This window comes from Dysidea avara, chromosome 10 (genome assembly GCF_963678975.1).
Source record: "Dysidea avara chromosome 10, odDysAvar1.4, whole genome shotgun sequence".
Classification (NCBI taxonomy): domain Eukaryota; kingdom Metazoa; phylum Porifera; class Demospongiae; order Dictyoceratida; family Dysideidae; genus Dysidea; species Dysidea avara.
Window position 1 is genome coordinate 11,321,563 of NC_089281.1, and position 24,681 is coordinate 11,346,243.

The 24,681-nt window shown below is 38.3% G+C and overlaps 3 protein-coding genes across 4 annotated transcripts; all 3 read right to left on the reverse strand.

Moving 5' to 3' along the window:
* Positions 1–13: 13 nt before the first annotated feature.
* Positions 14–1,526, reverse strand: LOC136268409 (transmembrane emp24 domain-containing protein 10-like). The gene is made up of 5 exons (XM_066063744.1): positions 1,297–1,526; positions 1,086–1,203; positions 963–1,039; positions 247–373; positions 14–198 (listed from the first exon to the last, which is right to left on the reverse strand). Exons 1-5 carry the CDS (start codon positions 1,474–1,476, stop codon positions 77–79), a joined length of 624 nt encoding a protein of 207 aa, XP_065919816.1. The 5' UTR covers positions 1,477–1,526; the 3' UTR covers positions 14–76.
* Positions 1,527–1,900: 374 nt separating this feature from the next.
* Positions 1,901–3,706, reverse strand: LOC136268403 (ribokinase-like). Its single transcript, XM_066063735.1, has 8 exons — positions 3,587–3,706; positions 3,023–3,155; positions 2,900–2,963; positions 2,784–2,846; positions 2,570–2,734; positions 2,430–2,524; positions 2,186–2,383; positions 1,901–2,138 (listed from the first exon to the last, which is right to left on the reverse strand). The coding sequence occupies exons 1-8, from the start codon at positions 3,628–3,630 to the stop codon at positions 1,959–1,961; spliced, it is 942 nt and encodes a 313-aa protein (XP_065919807.1). The 5' UTR covers positions 3,631–3,706; the 3' UTR covers positions 1,901–1,958.
* A 4-nt stretch (positions 3,707–3,710) lies between these two features.
* LOC136268392 (symplekin-like) lies at positions 3,711–23,814 on the reverse strand. 2 transcript variants are annotated; one of them, XM_066063723.1, is made up of 44 exons: positions 23,648–23,814; positions 23,532–23,597; positions 22,684–22,737; positions 22,563–22,636; positions 20,162–20,288; positions 19,555–19,605; positions 11,392–11,450; positions 11,281–11,344; positions 11,179–11,226; positions 10,872–11,073; positions 10,760–10,818; positions 10,665–10,701; positions 10,558–10,616; positions 10,453–10,508; positions 10,367–10,394; positions 10,024–10,208; positions 9,529–9,592; positions 9,373–9,462; positions 9,275–9,322; positions 9,041–9,144; positions 8,848–8,989; positions 8,740–8,791; positions 8,663–8,694; positions 8,579–8,599; positions 8,222–8,333; positions 8,146–8,174; positions 8,034–8,091; positions 7,770–7,929; positions 7,638–7,719; positions 7,380–7,493; positions 7,080–7,148; positions 6,950–7,025; positions 6,791–6,881; positions 6,443–6,512; positions 6,275–6,383; positions 5,667–5,767; positions 5,512–5,602; positions 5,320–5,424; positions 4,657–4,766; positions 4,529–4,606; positions 4,432–4,479; positions 4,176–4,244; positions 4,065–4,124; positions 3,711–4,004 (listed from the first exon to the last, which is right to left on the reverse strand). In XM_066063723.1, exons 1-44 carry the CDS (start codon positions 23,717–23,719, stop codon positions 3,744–3,746), a joined length of 3,687 nt encoding a protein of 1,228 aa, XP_065919795.1. In that variant the 5' UTR covers positions 23,720–23,814; the 3' UTR covers positions 3,711–3,743. The 2 variants fall into 2 exon arrangements, with proteins under 2 accessions (XP_065919795.1, XP_065919796.1); XM_066063724.1 differs by lacking the exons at positions 19,555–19,605; positions 20,162–20,288; positions 22,563–22,636; ... (1 more) ...; positions 23,532–23,597; positions 23,648–23,814 and adding an exon at positions 14,134–14,253.
* Between the last annotated feature and the right edge of the window lie 867 nt (positions 23,815–24,681).

The window sequence follows — 24,681 nt, forward strand, 5'->3', positions numbered from 1 at the left end:
TACTCCCCGGACATTATCTTTTGAAATGTGTATTCTTTTAGTACAACTAAATAATGACTAATAGTTATCATTCTGTTTATTCTATGAGTTTCTTGGACTGGAAATATCTTCTAAGGTAGATCAGCTGCCATGCTGCCAGGAATAGGAGGCAACACATTGAGAAAACGCTGAAGTAGAGGACACGAGTGTTTGTAGACTCTGTAAATATTAACATGTAATATAACACACAAACAATTACTTGCTCACCATTGGTGTCTCTCATCTCCTCTTCTCTGGCTCTCATGTAGGCAAAGTCATTGACAATTGATTCAGCTAGGTCCTCTAATCTCCGTAGTTCCATCTCCATTGGCTTCATCTTCTCAGCCTTGGCAACCTATATTTTACAAATGTATCTCTTTACTGGACTGACCTGACTTAATGTATGTATACTAAAAAAACAGGACCATTGACAAGTGTCCAATTACAAAAGAGTTCCTAATATTATGGTTCCACTGTAAAACTTATAGTCTCACATTGCCAGATTATTTTATCTTGTGTGGTCACATAGTATTAAGCTGTATCTTTTTATTTTATTTTATCACCCTGACACATTTTCAGTTCTCAGAAACCATACAAGTACTTGTGTCTTCAAGCAAGATCTCCTTAGATATTACAGGTAGGACTAGCTAGCTAGTGTATAGTAGGAGTCATACATCATAAAATTACGGGTAGCAAATGTAGGCATTGTACACCAAATTCTAAAGTGGTCTTGTTGGATACTTGTTCAACATCAACAACTTATAATTAGGTTGCCATTGCTACTATGAAAGATACGCATGCAAAAATGTTGTTTTTTGTCTGGGACCCTCAGATACTAGAATTGTGACAAGTCACAAAACATAGGTACAAACACTCATACTGAAAGTAACAAGTCACTGCATTTAAATATATACAATACAGCCTGGTCATGCAAGACAACTCACATCATCATAATTTTTAGCCTCTACTCCATGTCGAAGTGTCAGTTGAACAGATCGATCCATGTCAGTACCAGCATGACCTAAATTAACAAGTTTAAAGTCATCTGAAACCATTCTAAAATCAACCTTGTGAATACGAAGTGAAGCAAACTTCAAATATTTCATAGTCTTCAGTTGTGAAGGCAAATTTCCCTTTAGAAACACTTTCCTTCTTGTACAGAGTATGTCTCTGACTATCAGTTACCTACACACAACGTATAAATCACAACTGAGTGTAAGGGTTATGCCATGCTACATGCAATCCACACATTATGTGATCATACAATACTGCACGTACCATTATGTCTGTACGCAGATAAGGTGCATCGTTGAGATTGTATTCACCCACAACTAAGACATCTTTGTGCACTTCTTCGCGAATACATTTCGTCGTGTCTGCTGATAAGTAGAAGGTTATCCCAAACACATCGGGGATGACAGCGAATAGGAGGAATAACAAACTACACGATAATCTCATTGTACACAAAGAAAACTTCACGAAATAATTGGAATAAAAATCTCAATGGTGAGCGTTAAATAGAATCCATTAAGGATGGCCCGAGGAAAGAAAGGGTAAGCATTGCTTTATATGTTAGTATTTGTACTTAAATTGTATAATTATAGCAGACTGTTATGTGTTGAAAGTTGAGTCGTTTAGGCTTTAATTTTAGCAAACATTTGAATCATTTAATATTTTCTCGTTTGTTCTACAGGGTACAATTAGTGAAGCTTGTGAGTGCTGCAGGAACTGGATATTTCTATACTGTACGAAAGACCAAGCGTTACCTAGGAGATAAAATGATTCTGCGCAAATATGATCCAAGAGGTGTGGCTACATGAACTTGTCTGTGCAGTTGTAATGATTCCTCCTTCTAGTGAGACAACATGTTCTTTTTGTCGAGTCAGGAAAAGCATAAAATACACTAACTGAATAACATTCACACACAAATTGTACATATTTTATGACGCAAACAATTCCTTGGGTAATTCATCTTTTTTAAAGTAACTTTTTTGAGTCCCCTTCCTCGTTACAGAGAATGATGCAATCTTAATTGCTCTTTTAATTTTTTCTTCCAGTGATAGTGACTTAAAACAAGCCAGGTAGAACCCCAATGCTCCTATGAATGCATCTCCAGCTCCCTATGAGAGTGTCAAATTGTACCCTGTATGGTGAGCTAGTTGCTTACAGTTGTATCAGTTGCATCAACAGGTTCTGCCGGGATGTGTTCCACTGGTGATTTACCATCAGTTGCGTACACAAGCCCCTCTCCCCCCAGGGTGATCATAACACACCTGAGCATAGAAAAGTTTGAATAGAACTGTGTAACAGCTTGTTTGGCTGTATCTATGTCCTTGAGAGGACTGCATCCAAGTAACATCTCTGCCTACTGAATAGTACAACCATAACACATTGACATGTAGGATTATAACCTCAATTTCATTGACACAGAGTAGGTCTGTATATTGGTATAGAGCACGAATGTCAGGAGAGGATGTTGCAGGTGCAGCATTGAGTATTGTAGTTACTGTAATGATGGAGGAATACATTATGTAATGTACACACACAATACCTCCATGTTGTCTTCCTAACTTCAGAGCCTCAAGGTTAGTCGGAATAGGCACCTCTAGTTGACAAATCAAAACTGATGTAGTTTTTATGAGCGATTCAATCTTTCTAACATCTTCACCCGTAAGACAATCATTTGCACCGGGCACTACAATTATTGCATTGCCTCCTACGAGTCACCATGTTAGTTATCAGTGCTTTGTACTTGTCAGGGGTACCATTTTTGTCCACTGTTATGGGTGCAACACCTGATGCGGCTTCGTCCGTCACAAGTACATGATCTAATAAGCACATATTAATTGCATGACAGTTAGTCAGTAAGCCATGCATTCACCTGTACACACGTTGTTGTCTTTGAAGTTTTGTATTGTGTTTCTACCAAACATATCATTGCCTACCTAATAATATACGTAATAACAATACAATTGTTCTGTAAGGAAGATAAGTAGGAACAAACCTTAGCTAACATGACAGTGGAGGCTCCTAATCTGCTAGCCATTACACACTGGTTGGCACCCTTCCCGCCAAATCCCATCTGAAATTCTGTCCCATAGATGGTTTCACCAAGGTTGGGCTGACGAGGAACGTAGCTATATGGATAATAACGTGACAGTGTGAATTAAACTTTTTGGCACTATGGTGATCTATCATTTCAGGGACCTGCTAAAAGGCAGCATTAACTGATGCAGTCTTCTATGTTTGCACAATACCATACGTGCAAGTGACTAGCTTCCACACCTTATTGTCACCTGATTTGTCTAATTGGTACAAAGAGGTCACTGAAACACCAGAGCTAAAAAATCCTTTAACCAGCTAGTACACAACCTCACACCACCCTTACTCTTAATATACTGCTACACTTGAGAGGAAAACAGAAGGGCACACCCGAAAGGCCATGCCACGGATGGTCCTGTGTTTAATAAATGCGAGAATAAATGACACGAGCGAGGACATAAGGTTTGACATACGCAGCTTCCAAAATTAAGTTCTAGTTCTGCAAGATCAGGTCACACAAACATACCTTATCAAATCAACGTTACACGACCCTGCAACTACTACGTCCATCTTCGAGGCTAATAATCTTATGGTCTTTTTAAACCTAGTCAGGTTTTAGCCCCACCCCTAATATTAGCGCATAGCGCGTATTCTCACTTTTTACATTATAATAAGAATGTATACTATTGGTTTAAAGGTTCTGATGGTTTGTCTTCTGTTGGTTGATTTTCTTTAGGTGTGTCTTCAGAGGCTTCTGTTTCCATTGACTGATTTTGTTCATTTTCTTGATCGGTTTCTTCCTTGTCTTTGAGGGATTGTTTCCTCTTCTTTGACTCTTTCTTGCTCTTGCCTGTTTCAGACTTAGTGCGTTTTTTCTCTGTCACCTCAACAAGACCTAGTGACTTCTCAATGACTAGTTGTATGCCACGAGGAATCCGAGCTCTCTGTAGAAATACACGTGCACACGAGTGAACAAGCACATAATATTATATGCACACACTGACCTGATGTGCTGTCAACCCTTGGATGTGGGCATATAGTGGCTGCTTCAATGATGGGCTAATCTGTTAAGTACACATGCATCATATAGTGTAGTGACATAGGTGTGGCTATACCTCCAGTGCATTCTCCAGGGGGCGGGGCTGAAGTTGCAAGAGGATCTGGAAGGACTGTGGCTTGGTTACCTGTACATCATAGCAACAAGTAAACACATCATACATCTGCATGTATGCGCACACATGTGAGATAAAAAACTTATGTTGCACATATGCATGAGACACCACACACACACACACACACACACACACACACACACACACACACACACACACACACACACACACACACACACACACACACACACACACTCGCCTCACAACACTTCACAAATCCTTGCCACACTTTAGGTTGTTTCCACACCTGTAAAGCTTCATTAACCAATCCATCCCCAACACAAAATAGTTCGTACTTGTTTGATTATTAACTTGCTCAAGATGGTCATGACAAAGTTAAGTAGTCTAGGACATATACCCAGTGACTGGATCACCTAACAAGATATGATAACATTACAAGACCACAAGATAAGTAGTGACTTACAGTTCTCATGAACAGTGTAGGGATGGGAGTCTGCTCCAGTAACTGTTGTAACACCATAGCCAGTACCTCCTGAGTGTATATGGTCTTTTCAGCAAAGCACAAATTTGTAGCTGTTGATGGAATATTCCATTGATACAAGGTATTTAGCATCAACTGCATGTATCACAGGCACAGGGGGAAACCCCTTCTATTGATGTATGATCAAATTATTGAGATACTCTAATAGAACAGTCAGGAATTGTTCAATTTTTTTAGTGGAGGCATGTCCCCAGATGTCCATACAAAACTTAGTGTACTTTGCACACTGATGTCAGTAGCTTGACATCCACCGAAGCCAGTGCTCTCTTGACTTTCTCCTATGCGCTTGACAGGGAAGATTTGATCAAATAGTTTTCATACTATTATGAACTTGTGAATTCAAATAAACTTTTTGATAAACCAAGACTTTCAAATATTTTGGTCCCAATAGGCCTGGCTTCATACCTCTGAACCACTAAGTATATACTGCAGGCCTAACTGTTACAAAGTGATTCAGCAGTAAAATAGTGATAGTTGTCGTGTTCTTTCATAACACAATATTGCCAATCTAATATTCAATATTTAGCAGCAATGAAATTTTAGACATAAAATATACAGTGGTGTGGAGATCACAAATGTTCATACCTTTGATAACACATTTCATCATGGACTCATCACCAGTACAGTCAATATTGTGTAGAGCAATGAGTAGGTCAGGTGGAGTGAGTGGACAAGTTGAAGACTGCTCCCCTGAAATGATAGCCAAACAGTTGTGTGTAACATAAGTACGTGCATGCGTGTGTAAGGGAGCAAAAATTATATTCTTACTGTGCACACCTTGACAAGAGGTGAAAATTCTATCAAATACTCCCTTCACCACATTTGGGCTGAGTTTAATCAGTTTGGGCAACACAGCAACAACTTCTCTCTGCGACAAACAGCACCATCAAAGTAGTACAAGTACCCTGGTTGTTTGACTACAACTGTAATACCTTTTCCAGTCCATTCAAAATTGGTATCAAGAACCTCACATCTTGCCCACTTCTCTCATAGAGGTCACGAACTTTATTAACCAGCTCAGTGGAAGGAACAGCTGAACACATGAACACACAACTCTTAAAACAAACTGTAACTATTGTTGGGTCACAAAGACACAAGTCCATAGAAATATAAAAATAAAATACAATGGAAATTTACTCTTGTAACCACACATGTGCAAAGTTGATACTTACTGTTACAAGCTAAACTGCTTAAAATTGGGAAGCTACTTGGAAGGTTTCACTTGGTAGGGTACAAGGGAGCTAGAATGGTTGATGACACCGTGAAATATGTCTATTACAGTTGCCTTTAGGATCAAATTATTGTGAGCATAAGACTGTATTAGCAGGAACATTTTACATAGACAGCCTAGGCAGGTGACCTTATTTTACAGTGATCTCAAGTTTCACTGTGGCACCAATATCTACAACTTTCAAGTTTATCCTTTAACGCAAGTGATGCATGAATGTCTATTCAATATGTCTGACTGCGAGCATTACGAACACCATTTGATAATTCAGAAATATTACTGACAAATGACAAAATGATAAAGTGATGATACCATTTTCAGTCAGTATATGTAATATTCTCAAAATGAGAGTTTCTGCTCCAACTGGACAACTCTCAACAACACTGAGTAGCTCAGGTGATCCCATACCCAGGCTCTGCACCTAAACAAGAATACACACACTCACCTGTCAATGATATTGTGTACTAGTGGGATACTTACTGGCTGTTCTATCTGCTTCAGTACAATCCTCTTTACTGTAGCAGGAGTACCTGTGTATACCACCGCCAACCTATAAGTAGTAAACAGTGGCAGAAATTCCAATGACAACCAAAGATAAGATATTTAGTATGAAGAAAATAAATATGTATGTATGAAAGCTATAGTGCCTATCAAAATATAGAAGAGATTGCTGAGAGAAATGTGCTTGGGGAGGTACCATAATGTGAAATTCAAGGTGATAACGTGGCCATACTTTTACTCTATATACACTGCTAGGGAGCTCGCAATTGCTCAAGAGGTGCAGAGTGCCTAGTGTGAAAGTTTGCAAGTGACAGAGGTTTTACTAACTCATGAATCAGCTTGTGGTTCTGGGACACCAGGCCAAGGAATGGAGCAAGACACAACTTCACTGTATCTTCTGTCCACTCTGCTGTCATTTCTACACAAGCAAACACAATTACATATTCAACATCAACTGCTAGCATTGTTCTTGATAAACACACATACCAGCTGATTCATCTAATGGTGCCTCAAATGTAGGATATTCTGATAGTAGAAACTGAACAGTTTGGAGGGCAAATTTCTATATAAAAAGATTTTACTAAAATTGACTGCAGGATTACAGTGGTGTATATACTTCTATTGTCCCTGACAGTTCTGGTCTACTGTAGAACTTCTTGATGATATGAATAGCCTGTACTCTTGCCTAGAAATTTCAGACAATCAGCAGAATAATTTCAAAGACAGTTACAGAACTTCAACTACTCTAATAAAGCATACACCATCCCAATTCATACAAAACAAGCCATCAGCTAACTGCTCATCACAAAGCCTTAAGAGAGCTTATTTTGTGGCATAAATAGTGACTAGTCAATATATGGCTTAAAAAAAAAATTTTTTTGACAAGTTTCATAATGCAGTCAGTAAACAAACTCACCATATCAATCTCACTCATGGTAACCTGTAGTAATGTGTGTAGACACAGTTCAGTGTTGGCTGGTCTCTTCTGAATGAGGTCACGTAATGTGGTCAAACCCAGGAAGGCCCTCTCCTAATATGGGACATAAAACATAGAATACTATTGAATACAAATAACAACTCAAGTTGTTTGTGTGGGAAGGATTATGACTACTATGTGTAAGGAATGTTAATGTCTTGGTGAGGTTAGCACCAACTGGGATTTAAATAAACCAACCTCACTATCACAGTAAGACTTTATGATTTGCAGAGCATTGGCAGTGATCTTCGGAGCATCCAACACTAGCTTGGAGAACAACCTAACACAAAATATAATACAATCTCCATCCATTCACTACAGACAACTAACCGATCACGTGGCTCCAATGTTGCTCTAGCTCCTTGTAACAGAGAGGTCAAGCACTGATCATACTGGTCCCCCCCATGATCAGTGGAGTACTCATGGTACAGCCAGCTGACAGCAAGGTCGTAGTGTGTCTTTAAGTCATTGATGATAAAGTCTTGCAACACTACAACATCAAGGAGTGTACTAGGTTACTTTGTGCATAAAGGACACATTAGATAGAAGGTCCATTACAGGATGAATAGACTAGTGGTAATACTTGGGGTTTACCTTGTTTTAGTTGCCCTCCAAGCTCCGTTACAAGTTTGACAATGATCTTTGATCGTAGCTAAAAAGATACAATCAGATTGTCATAAAACATAACTCAATACACCAAACCTACTTGTGCTGACCCATACTGAGTAGCTAGTCCTACAATGACATCATGATGATGTAATAGTAATGATGTAATTACTCACTTTCAGCATGTAATATTCTCTTCAGGCTGGCTACCTGCATGTCATTCTTCATTGCAGTAGTCAACTCGGCTTTTACATTTGACAAATGAAACAGCTTAATTCTTTTCAATTTCTGTTTTAAAAAAAGATGACTTATATGTACGAGTTTTAGTAGGATTGCAATGGAACCTGTACAGTATGGACATCTTGATACTACAGGTTGTATAAATTTTAGACATGTATTATCTATGTTGGAATGTGCCCTGAATACTAAGGTGTCTGGATTTTCCTGGTCAGTTGATGAGTGTCTGAACAATACAGCTGTCTTCATTTCTCAAGTGTCCACACTAACAGGTTCTGTTGAACACAGACACTTACCTGTGGTACTGCTACTGGTGTCTGAGGGAAATGAGTTAGTACATGAATAAGTGGCCATGTAAATGGCAAAAAAAAATCACCTACCTTTCTTTTTTCTGGCTCAGTATCTTTCTTTTCTACAACAAGAGTTTACAACATATACACATGCTTATGCTGGTTACCTTCTGTAGTTTCACTGACAGGTTCAGTAGTTGTAGATGTTAGATTTACCAACTGAAAATTGTACAAACAAATAAATATGTCAAAATCAATAAATACAAGTACAGCACATTTGTATTTTTTGACTCTTTCTCGGTTTTAAAAGATGCCACTTCTTCATCCACCATACTACTAGGTAACCCTAGCAACATGGCCAGGTAGTGTAACTCCACATAATTTTTTGCCTCCTCTTCAGCCTCTATTTCTAGTTGTCTATGAACAGTGATGGTGAATACATGGTAACAATGGTGGTGAGGTTAGTACCTGACTTTGGCCCCCTCTAAGAGTTCATGTTCTAATTTCCTTTTCTTCTCATCCATGTAAGAGTCATCGTCTTCAAGTTTTCTTTTGCGAGGATCTCGTGGTCGCTATGGTAGTGGGTAAATGGTATACACACACACACACAGACACACACACAGACACAGACACACACACAGACACAGACACACACACAGACACACACACACATACACACGCTACACTACACTACACACACACCTGGACAGAAGACCATTTGATAGTTGTGTCCTTTGGTCCAGGCATAAGCTGAGTCCATAAATTAAATAACACCAGTAACAGACACTGCACATGCACACCTCAACTGGACTAGTCTCCATATGAGCTGGACTAGTCTCCATACGAGCTGATGTAACTTGTGAAGCCAACAAGCGAGCCAAGTGTACACGCTGCAACAACAAACAACATCACAACAATGACACAATATGACATCACAATATGTGATCTAATGTTACCTGTATGTGAGTACCAGCAGCAGCGATAGGAGTGTAGGAGTCCTTAAAGCTTACTGGAATGTACCTGGGCACATGATGAGGTAACACAATTACAGTATTTCCAAAGGTGTGCTGTGTCCGATTAGGTGATTGACTGATAACAGTGTAGACCAATGAATTTCACATGCAGGGCTAGCACAGGATAATTGCTCCTACAATGCCAAGTAGGGATTTTCCCACATTGTTACAAGTAGCTAGGAATTTTCCCTCATAGGTAATATCATATCTTGTTTCACTGCTTTTTATCGCAGGAACCCTACTTCACATTTAAATCTCAACTATAACTCCGTGTCAAACCAAAGCATGATTATTTAAGCCTTCCTGCGCTTTATTTCTTACCCAGACATGTACAATGTATGAACACTGAAAATTTGTGGTCACATTGCTAATTACTTACAAGGAGTAAATAGAAACGGAAATAAATCATTGTGCTTTATTTAAAGAATAAGTACACACCTGGGCAGCCTGGTAAGGCTTTCAACAACAATATCTGTCACAGCTTCAGGTTCCAGTAATGGTTCAATTTCCTTAGCTATCTGTTCTGTGGCTTCAATTACAGAATGTTTTGATGACTGTGCTGGGTCTTGATTGGCTGTATTTTCTGTCACTGAAGGGGTAATAACTGTATCTGAGGATATTTCCTTTAAGAAAAGCACACATGTAAACGTTAAACAACCACTTGCTCGTGGGCACATATACTAACAGACATACAAACTACAAAACACACACACACACACACACACACACACACACACACACACACACACACACACACACACACACACACACACACACACACCTTCACAGGATTATCCATGTCACCCGGCCTAAATAAAGATACACATATAGCCACCACCAACAATTTCTCCACTATACCACACTTACCTGCTACTGGATTTCTTCAGGACTTCTGTTGGCATCTTTGGAGTGTTCTTGGTAATCTATAGCCAACCAGTTAATAGTGATGTTGCATAATAGAGTAACACTTACATCAGCCTGTGAATATCCCAGGTCAGTTAGTAGGGTGGCAATCTGACCATGACAAGTGTCTGTATGTACGTATCATTTTTGTTATGGTAGTGCACATAGAAACTCACGTGACATTGGCTGCTTCAGAAGACCCATGACCTGAAACTATAATAAACAAATTTGTAATAAGATTATAGACAAATGATTCTTTTACGACACAAACCTTCAACTGTTTCCTCACACTACTGACTTGTGATGGAGAATAAGATGGTGGGAGGTTGGCTACAATGATGTAATCAGGAGTGACATCATGGACACCTCTAAATCATACTCACCATGGAGTAGTTCAAATGCTTGTACCACAGTGGAAAAATGTAGTGGTCGTTGTTTTGCTATGTTAGTGAGGCAGACTATTATAGTCATGAGGTTGACACTGGATATGGTGGAGGAAGCAGTTAACTGAAGGAGTTTGCCTATTGCCATGCCAGCCTCCTCTCTGAGCTCTGGTATCTTGAGTAAACTGTGAGTTGGTGGAATCTGTAGAAATACATAATAACAACAGGTACCACTGATGTGTACAGATATATGTACACACTAGACAAACAGACAGACAGACAGAGACAAGTACACTTAGTTACTTACACTGTCCAAAGACATTTCAATTTCAGGACCCTTATCCAATAGCTGTTCCTTTAGTGTGAACACAAACAGCAACAGGTAAAGCCATACCAATTATAAACTTACCGAGTCCTTCTTTGTCTGCAGTAATATCAACGTCTCCAGAAACTTTATGGCTTGTGTCTTCACACTGTGCAGAGCAGATGATATAACATAATCAAAATGAGCCCCACCCACCCCACATTATCAGAAGACTCCACCAAGTCCAACACCTGATTCTTGATGTCCTTCATGCTCTGAGTAGAGAATGATATGTCAGGATACTCAACAATATGTGAAGAGCATGAAGTGCTATCAAGTAGTGACACTATTTTATATCATAAACTCTTGGTGCTACAAATATTCCAAATGAACCATAAAAGAACACTATGGCTACAACTATTTTCAACATGGAAAACCATTGCACTACTGACTATGGTAATCATTGTGAGCATTCTTTTGCTTGACTTACTTCACCTGTGTCACTCAGATACCGTATAGCGGAAAATATTGGCGGGAGAAATTTTTGGCGAATTGATCATTGGCAGAAATTGGCGAATAATATTTTGGCGAATGTATGACATTACTTTGCCTACGCAATTTTAATCTGACTGCGTAGGCGACGAAGCTTACTACAGTTCAATGCCTCTCATTCAAATCGACGCGCTCTTATGCAAATAGCTAGCTCGAGAGCTAGCTGTAATTAAAACAGCATGCACTAGCTCGCTAAGTCACTGGGACGCGCGTGGCAAGCGAGGCGAGGGCACTGAGCTGAATCGCTTGAGCTGAATTGCCCATCTGCCAGAGCTATTAGTAGTCTAAAACCATACTGTATTCAATGGGATAGGAAGACTAACCACTCACCGCTGTAACAATATTCACCCACTAATGAACAGCGTCTACTACTACACTTTCAGTGTTTAGAAAAATGGCGAGTAAAATTTTGGCGAATCAATGCACGCTCGCCAAATTCGCCAAAATTTTCCGTTATACGGTATAAGCTACATTTTTACCATAGCCAGCAAATAAAATTTAGTGAAACAAGATATGTTAATGGTGCAGTGTCTCGTAGTTTGTAATTACAGCTGTCAGTCCTGTACTGTGGCCTTGACATGGGAACATTACTGCCACTTTCCTTTTAGTTTCACATCCTATAGCACTCAAAAGCTATTCATCACCCTTGCCTTCCTATGAGTTGAGAAACATTGGTTTAAGGATGCGTTACACATATATTCACAAACGGTTCGCTGCATTTTCAAATATGGACCATGCCCACTTTTTAAATGACCCCTCTAGACGATTAGAAAATGTTCAAATCGTTACCCCTCTAGACGATTAGAAAATGTTCAAATCCTGAAATCCCACTTCACACTCATACATACAGCAACAAGTATCCAGTGGCTTACCAAATAGAGCATCAACTAGAATGGGAAGGTACAAACACACTGGACTGTATCACTGGACTGGTATTTTCTTTTATTTGTTTTTTTTTTTTACAATTCTTTTTTTCAACACTTTTGTTAGGCACATTGGTTGTTACACTTTCTTCAACACACTTGTTTTGAGTGTAACGTGTCCCAAGACTATTGTATTAGCTATGGTATCGGTGATATATTAGTTTTCCTATAGAAATTTCGAATTGTTATTTTTCAGAAATGCCTCCTTGGTGCCTTCTCTACCAAATCATTCTATTTTGCAGATAAGAAACAGCACATGTATAATGATACTAAGTCAATGTGTACATTATCAAGGTAGTGGTACATGTGAGGAAGAAGACTGGCTGGATAGTAATGATGATTGATCCTCAGTTATTAGACAGAAAGCTGCACCTATCTTCTGCTATTATCACCTCGATTAACACTGCACACTAACATTTATACTTCATTAATACACAACCTAAAACTATTACACACACGTCAGACTTCTAAGCATAAACATTACATCAGGCCTAATAACTATTACAATACTATATAAGAGTTTATCAGTCTCCTCGACAGCACAACACATATATGTAGTATTACAACGTCTATGTAGCACATTCCAGTAGTCCAGTCCAGTGATCCAGTCCCTTCCCAACTGAAATGTGTACCTACTGAAATGCCTACAGCAAGCGGGTGTAACTAATCACTGGACTGGACTGACATTTTTTTTTGTTTTTATGCATGGTAAGGTTGGATTTATTGAGTGTCACTAGCTAAGGGCTTTCAGGGGACCTTCAGCCTGCTGAGCTGAGCAGTGGAATAAGCGAAAACTATCTTCTAAGGATTTCATTACTCATTATGTTCTACAACACTATACAGTCATTACTATTGTGCTGTAAGGAATGGTTATCCAAAACTCAACCAACTTACCAATGATATCCGTGAATAAAACCATAGATACAATAACGCTTACTGGGATTGGAAACGGAAGTGAGTGCACGTGGGATCCGTGTTTCGGTTACTTTTGGTACATCTTACTACAAAGCAGAGCAGTTTCACTGGATAAAGTAGGTACTACTTATTAGATATGTCCATGAGACATGAACTCGGCGTACAAATTAGTTTAAATACTTACTGATGAAAAAGATACAAGCAAAAATTTCATTGAGTCCGACTTGCGCTTTCGACTGACACGGTTGCAAAAACGAAATTTACAACCAGCAGAAACGTTTCACCTCAGTGTATTACAGTCTAACGGCTCCATTAGTGTGTAATACAACCTCGTAGCGAAGTAGTTCAAGTGAAATTCGTACAGAAAGTGAGTTATCTGTACCAACACAGTAAGGCGAAACACGGATAACATCACAGGCTGTGATGTAACATTGGGGATTTTGTACACAAATGATGACGTAGATACTTCCGTTTCCAATCCCGGTAAGCGTTATTGTATCTATGATAAAACAGAGTGATACAGATCATTTGAGACACAAGCCATCTGTCCTAGGACAATTTATCTCACCTAATTTCTTTCCAACTATTACATCACAACTGTAGGTTTTTTTCTGCCATCATGATAGTTCTTACATGTGCGTTCTTCCCATTTCAGCTACATGTTTCTGACTCCCTGTATTCACAGGTTTTAAGTCTCCTCACAGGTCCCTAGTGGGATAGCATTCCAGAATGTGCAAGCTGGCCTATGCGACTAGTATATGTGACCAAAGTTATTAGAACAGCAACGTACAAGCTTACTACTATCTCCAAATACTTAATTGTTGGTTAACTATTGTTATCACATTCCCTGTAGCATAACGGTAAGGAGTATTAAGACTTATAAGTGGGGCAGAGCATAATAAATAGTTATGAAATAGATAGAAGTTAGTTTCTGCTTATTGCATTGCTCTATATTCATCATTTAGTAGTGGGCTGAAGGTGTCCTGAAGGCCCATATCTAGCAAGACTCAATAAATCCAATCTTAGCATGTGTAAAAATATATTAGTCCAGTGTTCCAGTCCAGTAGTTCAGTCCAGTGATAGTTACCACAGCAAACTGTGGAGGGCACCTTCCGTGGATAGTGTCTAATCACTGGACTGGACTGGACTACTGGACCGACTTTTTTTTTTTGGTTTTACACATTTTTAAGGGTGGGGTTACTGAACATTTGGGTGGCTTGTGACAACATTTCAGCACTGAGTGGTGAATATGATACTAAAAAGCAGTCAAATGGGTTTAATCAAATGTATTACATTCACTGCTTGACAGTATCTATTCTACTGATAGCAGATACTGACATGTAGGTATAGTGGTATACCCAAAAATGTTTCTCTCACTCTTAGGCACATGTGATTATTGTGATACAACTTCATATGAACTGGTGACTAGTCACTGGAGTCCATAATATGTAACTGTGTGTAATGGTGGCACACTACTTATAAAACTTGTATGTACTGTATGCCATTGTGCTACGACCATGCAATTTTCTACTCCTATTAACAGTTATATGACATTGTAATACAATTAACAGAATACAGACATTTCATTTCAGCAATGAAATATAACCAGTTATGTGATAGGATCTAGTTTACACACCATATATGTTACTGTATAGCAGATATACTGACAAGTGCGTATGCCCAAAATGTTTCTCTCACTATTAGGCACACGTGATCATTGTGATACAACTATCTATGACAGTAGATACCGTCAAGCAATGATTAAAATGCATTTAATTGAACCCAATTGGCTTATCACAGTTGCCTTTTAGGATCATATTCACCACTCAGTGCTGAAATGTTGTCCCAAGTCACCCAAATGTACGGTATCCCCACCATAAAAAATGTGTAAAACTCTTTAAAATGCCAGTCCAGTAGTCCATTCCAGTATTCCAGTCCAGCGATTAGACACTACCCCTTGTGTGCTTATATGCTCCTAATATTATCCATAAAAGGGTGTTACTATTCAGTGGACTGGACTACTGGACTGGAACACTGAACTGAGGTTTTTGAACATTCTATGGTTGGATTTATGGAGTTTTGCTATGGTAAGCACCTTTAGGGCAGCTGCAGCCCACTTCTAAACAAAATGAGCAGTGAAATATGCGAAAACTGTATTTCACTACCGTTCATTATGTCACTATACAGCACTTATTCCTTACCCTAACCACAAAGAGTACTTTGTGGCTTGTACATTCATCACAATACAACACTAGACTACCTCCCAATATCGATTTCTTTTCGACATGCTTAAAAATCAATGGAGTGGCTAAACTCATGTTGTTGCCTGTTGTGGGCTATTAGCCTGTAATATGCTTGGGAGAGCATAGCAAATCAATGATTGAAAATGAGATTTTAAATGTTTGAGGCCTTTTCTGCTCTGACTATTTTAAATTCTGCTAGCAGGTCTCTTAGATTTTAAAGATATCTTAAAAATCAAAGTGCATTATACATGCCACCATTAAATTTTGAAAACTGTTAAATTTTAGTGTTGTCATCATACACTACGGTAGTAGTGTATAGTAGGGACCACAAAAGAGTAGGTGTGGCCCACGAATTAATATCACCCTAAAAACAGCCTCAATTTCCCCTAACGACGATCAGGCAGTATTGGTTAGGTGAAACTAAGCCCAAACAAGTTTTCAGATTGACCCGAAATGCTTTCAAAAAGTTGCTACGGAATTTTAAAAATAATTTATTTAACGGAATTTTCTACTGACTGAGTAAGTAACTGACTGATGCCTTCAGACAAGCGTAACTCAATAACGGCTAAGGCTACGGGCTTGATTTTTTCACTGTTTGACGTCGCTTCGTCCCGACAGGTGCCTTTTGGCATACCGCAGTACGTACAATGCACTCTTCATGGACTTACCAGTGTCCTCCTTTGTGTCCCATTCATCTTTGCTGACAGCAAAAAGTGTCAATTTAGCGATAGCACGTGATGGCTTCCCTTCACGTAATGGAAATCGTCCGTATTTTTCATAGTGGCTATTTTTATAGCAGAGGTGCTTGTCAAACAGTTCTTGATTCTTACTGTTGTGTAATGGGTTGAACACAGCCAACAACGAAGCGTAATAGATACTTCACTTTTCATACAATGATTGATACAACTGGGGCGTGCGGCATCATTTCTTTCGGAATGCATCTCGGTGTGCAGAGGTGCTTTTCGAGCAGTTCTTGATTCGAAAACGGGTTGAATATAGCTGACAATGAAGCGTAATGGATACTTCACTCTTCAGACGATAATTGGGGCACGCGGCGCCATTTCAGATGCGGTATGCGTGGGTTCACCAGTCATAATAATTAGCTATTTACAAAAAAAGTTAACAAACAAGTACAAAGAAAAATCTGGAATTTTCAACTAGAGTAGGGACCATAGCACATCGATAAAAAGTACTGAAACAAGCTGGAGTAGTGCACGATATTAAATCACAGTAAAACAACAAGAAGCGTTATATCCCTACTGTGCATTTCCATTATATATGGTATCTTGAGCACATTAAGGATATAACACTTCTTGTTGTTTTACTGTGATTTAATATTGTGTACTACTCCAGCTTGTTTCAGTATTTTTTATCGATGTGCTATGGTCCCTACTCTAGTTGAAAATTCCAGATTTTTCTTTGTACTTTTAAAGTATATTACTAACATACAACTGGCAACAACTTGTTAACTTTTTGTCTTCATGTGCAAAGCCACCCAAACAATTATTATGGTAATTTTGAAAATTACCACAAATAATATTTGTGGTATTGTGGGATCGCTTTTGCACCATCCACTACTATACACAGTCATACAAGGTAACAAATGGTAAATAAAACATCACATGCTTACCTGTAAGACAAAAAGTTAACAAGTTTTTGCCAGTTGTATATTACACATGTTAGTGATATACTTTAATAACAACACTAAAATTTAACAGTTTTCAAAATTTAATAATGACATGTATAATGCACTTTGATTTTTAGGAGATCTTTAAAATCTAAGAGACCTGCTAGCAGGCTTTAAAATAGTTAGAGCAGAAAGGACCTCAAATATTTAAAATCTCACTTTCAATCATTGATTTGCTACGCTCTACCAAGCATATCACAGGCTAATAGCCCACGGCAGGCAACAACATGAGTTTAGCCACTCCATTGATTTTTAAGCATGTCCAGAGGAGGTTGGACACCATTAAGCACTGCTAAAACAAATTTTGCAAAAGTCTGTTTTATGAAGTGAAGTAAAGGGTTATCTCGATATAATTCAGTGAGACGCCGTGATTTCTGTCTACAAATACATATGAAATTAGTCAGGCAAAGTTATGCATGCGAAAAAGTGGTGTGGCAATTTCATCCAAAGCCTAAATGCTTTCACAAAACAAAGTATATCTCCATGAAGCTTATGTGAAGAGTGATCTGATTATCAAGTCTACCTCACTCAACCCCACCATTTGTATTGAGACTATTCAGGCCAGGTCATGTGAAATATTAATTAAAAGAATGCAATTAATGGCAATAATATTAGATGGCGCTGAAAGCGTGTCCAACCTCCTCTGAAGCGTGTCTAAAAGAAATTGATATTGGAAAGTAGTCTAGTGTTTTAAATGCATTTATTATGATGAACATACAAGTCCAGCGATACCAAAAATTCTGTTTAGTGTCCATCTGTTTCCTAGAATGATAATTAACTATAAGCCTGTTTTGGGTATAGACAGACTTTACCAAATACCTAAATGGGTAAGCTTCCTTGTAGAATGGTTATTTTGAGCCATCTGTATTGTGGGTTTTTCAAAACTGTGTTTGGTATCCTATTGCCATGGCATTATAAGCAACAACTTGTAATCACTCGTTTCCATCGTATTCCACTCAAGCTGCATTTCCACTTTGGAATTGAAATAATTGTATGGCAGTTATTCTAAAACAAGGCAGAAGTAGAAGAACTATTGTTAATACCATCATCGTCCAGCCATACTGTAATGTACTGAGAGCCGACAAGTTCTATGTATTATTATAATATAGCATGTTAGCACAAATTCACTTTCCTTTAGGATGTGTAGTAGTAGCATGCATACAAAAATAAGAATGCTATTAGTCTTAAACAAAGTTAAGAATAAGAGCATTTCTATACTACTGTACACATACTGTATGCATACTTCTACACATCCTAAAGAAAAGTGAACATGTGATAAATGATTCTGTTACCCATGCACAGAGATGGATTTTGTGAATAAAATGCAACTGACTATGGTGTCCTCTCTACAAAGTCTTCAATGTAATGCTCTGCTGTTCCTTTGTATATGTTCACTATATTAGCCTTAATACCTGATTGCTGCATGGCTCATTTGATACCACTGTAGATTCCAATAGGCAAAGTAATAATCAACAAACTAGTTGATTCCTGTATTGAAAGTGTTTCTATGGTCCGTTGTCCATATCATAATGTGCTTTAGAAGTTAATCAGTTTTTAGTCAGCCAATAAACCAATCCTATGCAAAACTACTAACTTATTAAAAACGTACACAAAATACGTGCAGCGCAGCAGCTGGATATAGTGGCCTCCCGTACATACAGGTAAGCCTTAGCTAACTTGCAAAATGCTAGCTAGTCATTCATGATTCTCCATATGATGTAGGCATGGCTTTTCTATACTGGTTGGTATCTCTGCTGTTTTAATAGCCTCCTTGAGCTAGCAGAAATTTTGTGGCTCTTATTAGCTTCTAGTGCTAGTGAACAAACCTTTCATCTTCACAATAATGTGTAACTTTTATTGCATAACCTGCAATAACCTTTTTAGTTTGTATCAATATTATAATGACATCTATAATAATCTTGATAATAAGCTCCACAATACAATAACCATGGAAGAAAACATTTTATAGTATGAAAGACACACACAAAAAAAGATGTGTGACCTGTAGCTGATGTCCCTCAACATATCACTACAACATGACACAATATGACATCCCTACCTCCCACATGTCCACCATCTCATCAGTAACTGATTTCCTGGTCAGTAGAAACTAAATAAAAATTAATAGTTAATATGTGGGGCATGACCTGAGCATTGAATCTAGTTTTTTGATAACCAGTGTTAAAATACCCACTAAATAAGTCTAATCAACAAGTATATGATGTCAAATACCTCATAGTTGAAGAACGTTAAATGGAATAATAACACACACACACACACACACACGCACACACACAAAGTCGTTCATTGGGAGCTGTGATCCTATAATAGTATGTACACCTTGAAATTAGCATATTCTAGATATTGACAATCAATAAACTCCTCATGCCTTTCAATATAATAGTCTATTGGGAGATAAACACTGTGGAACTGTACCCTTCACATAGAACATCCTGAAATGTGGACACCTTGATAACTAGGACCCTAAAATTAGAAGTCCTTACTGTACATTTACCAAGTTGTCTAGAATAGAGTCTGCTTTCATTCATAAAGCTAACCAAATATTTCTTTAAAAATTTGCTACTCACTCGTTCCTAACCCAGTGATGCCAAGAGTCAATATAATATATTATGAACTCTAGTGTACATGTTACTATATGGCCTCACCTCAAGGGTCAGTCGATACAACTGGTTAACACATGTTAATACTCTCTTTAGGATGTTAACATTATCATCTGACATGGTGTACTGTAGAATGGGTACCACCTTAGACAGGGAACCAGGATCCTTCTTGCTATAGTAGCATAGAAGAGATAGTATTAAAGCACATGTTAAAAAGGTGAAGGTTTTACAAAAAAAAACAAAAATCAAAACCAAAATTGAAATTTTCAAATATTATATACACACATACTTCTATAAAACACTCTATAAAAATATGGTGCATGGATGTCCATGTTGCATTAGGGTGAATGCTGTGTTAGAGTACCATGAGTGAGCATAAAGGAGCATGGTAGCTATGCTCAATAATTGCTGTAAGCGTAGCTAGAACATTGTAAGGGTGGCCGTACATCCATCGTTACTAATGCAGTTATTAAGAGGCACGGGTCATTGTCTATAACATGCAGCTGTCACACTAGATAGGCCATTAAGGGGCATGGTTGCTGTGCTCAATCGCTAAAGTTCTAGCTAGATCATTGGGGGTGTGGTCATTATATTCTGTGTTAAGTCATGAATCTCTGATGTACCTACAAGTACAATTGAGTGTCTAATACCGCTTAGGGTAGCGTAAACACTTACAGAGGGCAAACACTTATTGAAACACCAAAAGGCACATCCCAGATGTTAGTCAGTTATTGTGGCTAAAAATGATGGCCTCTAGCCATGCGAATGTGGCTAGGCAGTGAGGCAGGCTAGCCAAAAAATCAGTTCAATGTTGGTACTTCTGTAAGGATTTTCTTGTTTTTAAATGCTACATTAGTAGACAAAGACACTTTTGTAATGAAGCTTTTTGTCACATGTGATATTTCTGATCGTTTTTAATGGCAGTGATTTGGGGGTACCATACTGTTTGATAGATACAATGCACACACACTATGAGGACACATACTAGACACACACTAGACACATACACACGGGTGTACAAGCTATCAGCAGTTGTGATTACGGAGCACTGGGGCACTCACATCCCATGAGTAAGTACAGGCCGCCGCTAAAGTGAAAATTGAGCACAGTCAAGAAACCTAAAATCTAACTAAACTGCACCCATTATGTAAGACAAGGACATTTGCTTCCCCAGTTAATAATTAGACAGACGCTAACAGCATCATGGGGCGAGAATGAGTTATAGTGTTTAATCAATTGGAAATATGCGGGCTATAGTATGAAAGTGCTGTACTGTAAGACAGATTACTATCACGATATAAGCCCGTACACACTTCCAAAACAATACAAAAAACACAGCAGTTAGTAGGCCTTGCAAGGCAAAGTACACCATGCAGATACATCACAAACTCTTGCATAGCTAGCTGTGTTAACTGATAAAGACAGACATTAAATATACAAAGACTATAGCATTTTTATGTAGCACACACTGAAACCGTGGCTATAGCTATTTCATCAGTTTTGCTGAATATCAAGCAAGCTTTAGTCAACTTATTCACTGATTGGATTCACTGTTGAATTACACTATCATTGATTACAATTTAGACCATCAGAATAAGCTACACAGGAACAATTACTATTATAAGTATGTCTGTTGCAGGTATGGTGGTTGGAACATCAGCACGGCTTTCACTGATTCTGTATCATTCTCATCAGAGTGTCTTGCCGATCACTATCTGAGGTGTAACCCAAAAGGTTCAAGGGATTGCCAGAATTGTCCTCTGAATCAGGATCGCTGTCATTGAATGCTGCTACAATACTGTGCAAGTGGCTGGTACCCCTTATTTGGTACTCAACACGATAGAAATAACTGTTGTTCAGCAATGATACAATAAAGTAATTAGCAGCAGAAAATAGCTTAGGTACATGAGTATCATTGTGATAACGATCATGTACAGCAATTTGCATCATTAAAAAGACAGATGGAAATATGCATAGTTCAAGGCATATTAAGCACTTCAGTTGCTGCAGTGATGCTAAACCATTACAAAAATCTGATTTTGGTACTAACTGTTGGGTCATCAATATGAAAGTGCTGTAGGTGTGCGATGTTTCAGGATTAACAGTAGCTTCTGCTTGTTTTATTTGGCCACTATGATTGCGAAGACGATAAGGTAATGAAACAGTTATATATGTATATGTTACACGAAATCATGTACTGAGTTTGTCTCACTGTTTAAGGAAAACTTCCTGCCTTTAAGCATTCTGTGAGCTGAGTCAAGGGGTAGTACTACAAATCTTATGTGAGCGACTCACTAGTGTGGGGCTCACTCAGGCTCGCCCCAACAAGTTCCCATAAATACAGGTAAGGTATAACAATGTGAAATTCTTGCTGAAGAAAACAACAACAGTAACAGGACATCAAACAAGGATCCTATACGCAATACAGTGTGACATAAATACCCACCAAGCTTCCTCCATGAAGCCGATGACACACTTGCGTACTTCAGCAGAAGCATCTTGTTGAAATGCTATCACTTCCTAAACAACACCATAACAACATGTGGTATAAAATGTGTACAACTAACATCCATAAAGTTGTCTAGCAATGAAGGATCCTTGTGTATGATTAACTCCTGTACCTGAAGGAGTAAATATGTATCACATTGGATATGTATGTGCACATACATACACGCACACTACATACACATAATAATAATTTAAAACACATTCAAGAAAAAATGTGTGTAGCTATCAGCTTAGAATGGCACTGCAATATGGAAATGCTGTCATGTCAAAGTAGCTAGACAATCACACCACTTGATTTAAAATCTTGAGTAGTGCCAGACCCTTTTCTTTCTTTTGTATGGGGTGGGGAAAGAAGAATCTGGTGAACATAGTATAGCATTGTCGTTGGCCTATCCTGAGATTGTGAAGATTCTACTGTGCAGCTTCCAGATTGTTTATTAGTACGAATGACACGATTTGCTGACCTTTGCATTGTTTACATTCTATTACCATAACTACTGTTTTAATATCTATAGCAACAGAACGCAAATGACACGATTAGCAAAACATGTCATTTGCACCAATAAATAATCTGGAAGCTGCACAGTAGAGCCCAACAACGATGCTATACTATGTTCACCAGACCATTTTCTTTCCCTGACCCCACACAAAAGAAAGATTGGCTATGCGAGACTAATTTTAAAACTACAAAATTTTGATGACTTTCTCAAGAACGACCAGTGGAAATCTAGCACACTACAAATGCTACTAAAGTGATAGTGTACAAGCCCCACAATGTGCATACACAAGGCTACAGCACATGTTCCTTCAGTGCTGGTCACTGTAAAGCTTTAATAACATAACATACATCAAAGTGTACATGCACAAATTATAAAACTAATACACTGCACATCCACAATATCAATACTTGGTGCAAACAATTCAATTTTCCTTCTTTGTCATACAACTGTGCTTCATTCAACAGTGATATAACCTGCAGAGTATCACGTTTTGTGACAGTACTTTGTCCATCAACACACAAACCCTTTCCGATGTAGGCTCCGCCAGTACTTCATCAATCTCGATCTGTTCACCTAAAGGAACGAATTCGGACATAGTAAATGATGAGGGAATCAAGCTTGCAATGTTTCTGTTCACTGTTCTTATTTAACGCGCACTTTAGCGCGCTGTGTTAATATGTTAGAATACGAACTGTTACATGGTATCCGGAGTGTGCATACCAACGCACCAGGCTACAGAAGAGAGTGTACTAGCATGGATAATATGTCTACGGTACTAGCGACTCGAGGTCTACAGAAGAGAGTCTAAAAATGTACATACATGAAATAGGTAAGAAGCTTATCTTGGCTTCACCATGGTGATGATAACGTCAGGATGGAAACATGTACAACATGATAATGAAAGCACTTGTGAACCCGCTTGTGAAGTGCAGATACTCTCTCTCTAAAGCATACATGAGCATAAAGTAAGTTGCTGGACTGGCGAGGTTTACAAGTAGAAGTGCAGACAAAGGATTATAACAAGCACAATCAATGGAATGCGTTAAATTGAATTATATATGCACACCACACACAGACATACATACACCTATTTAGGCATACATACATAAGACAATTGGGTAGGGTACTGGATCCAAAGAAGTGTACTAGACTAGGTAGAAAGTTAGGTTGTACAATGCTATCTTTACCTACACTGTTTAAACTGGATGGCCCAAATGTAATTGTAACACTTTGTTAGTGTTACGCTTTGCCTACACTCCTATCAGTTCAACCAAATGTATAGTATTAAAATTAAGTGAATATATATTTAATCTGTAGGTACATCACAATGTCAATATGTATGTCAATTTGACAAATGTTTTAAATCGAATGGTGCTATATAGAGGACTATAATATTATGCACACTGACACATTGTAATCTTCCTTGTATTTTTCTATTCAATACTATTGATCATGATGTATTCAAAGTGGTGAAGCTCGGTCAGTTAGCTCACGATGCATGCATGTTACATACGTAAACCACTCTTTTATTATTTACTCTTGGTATCAGCATAAATT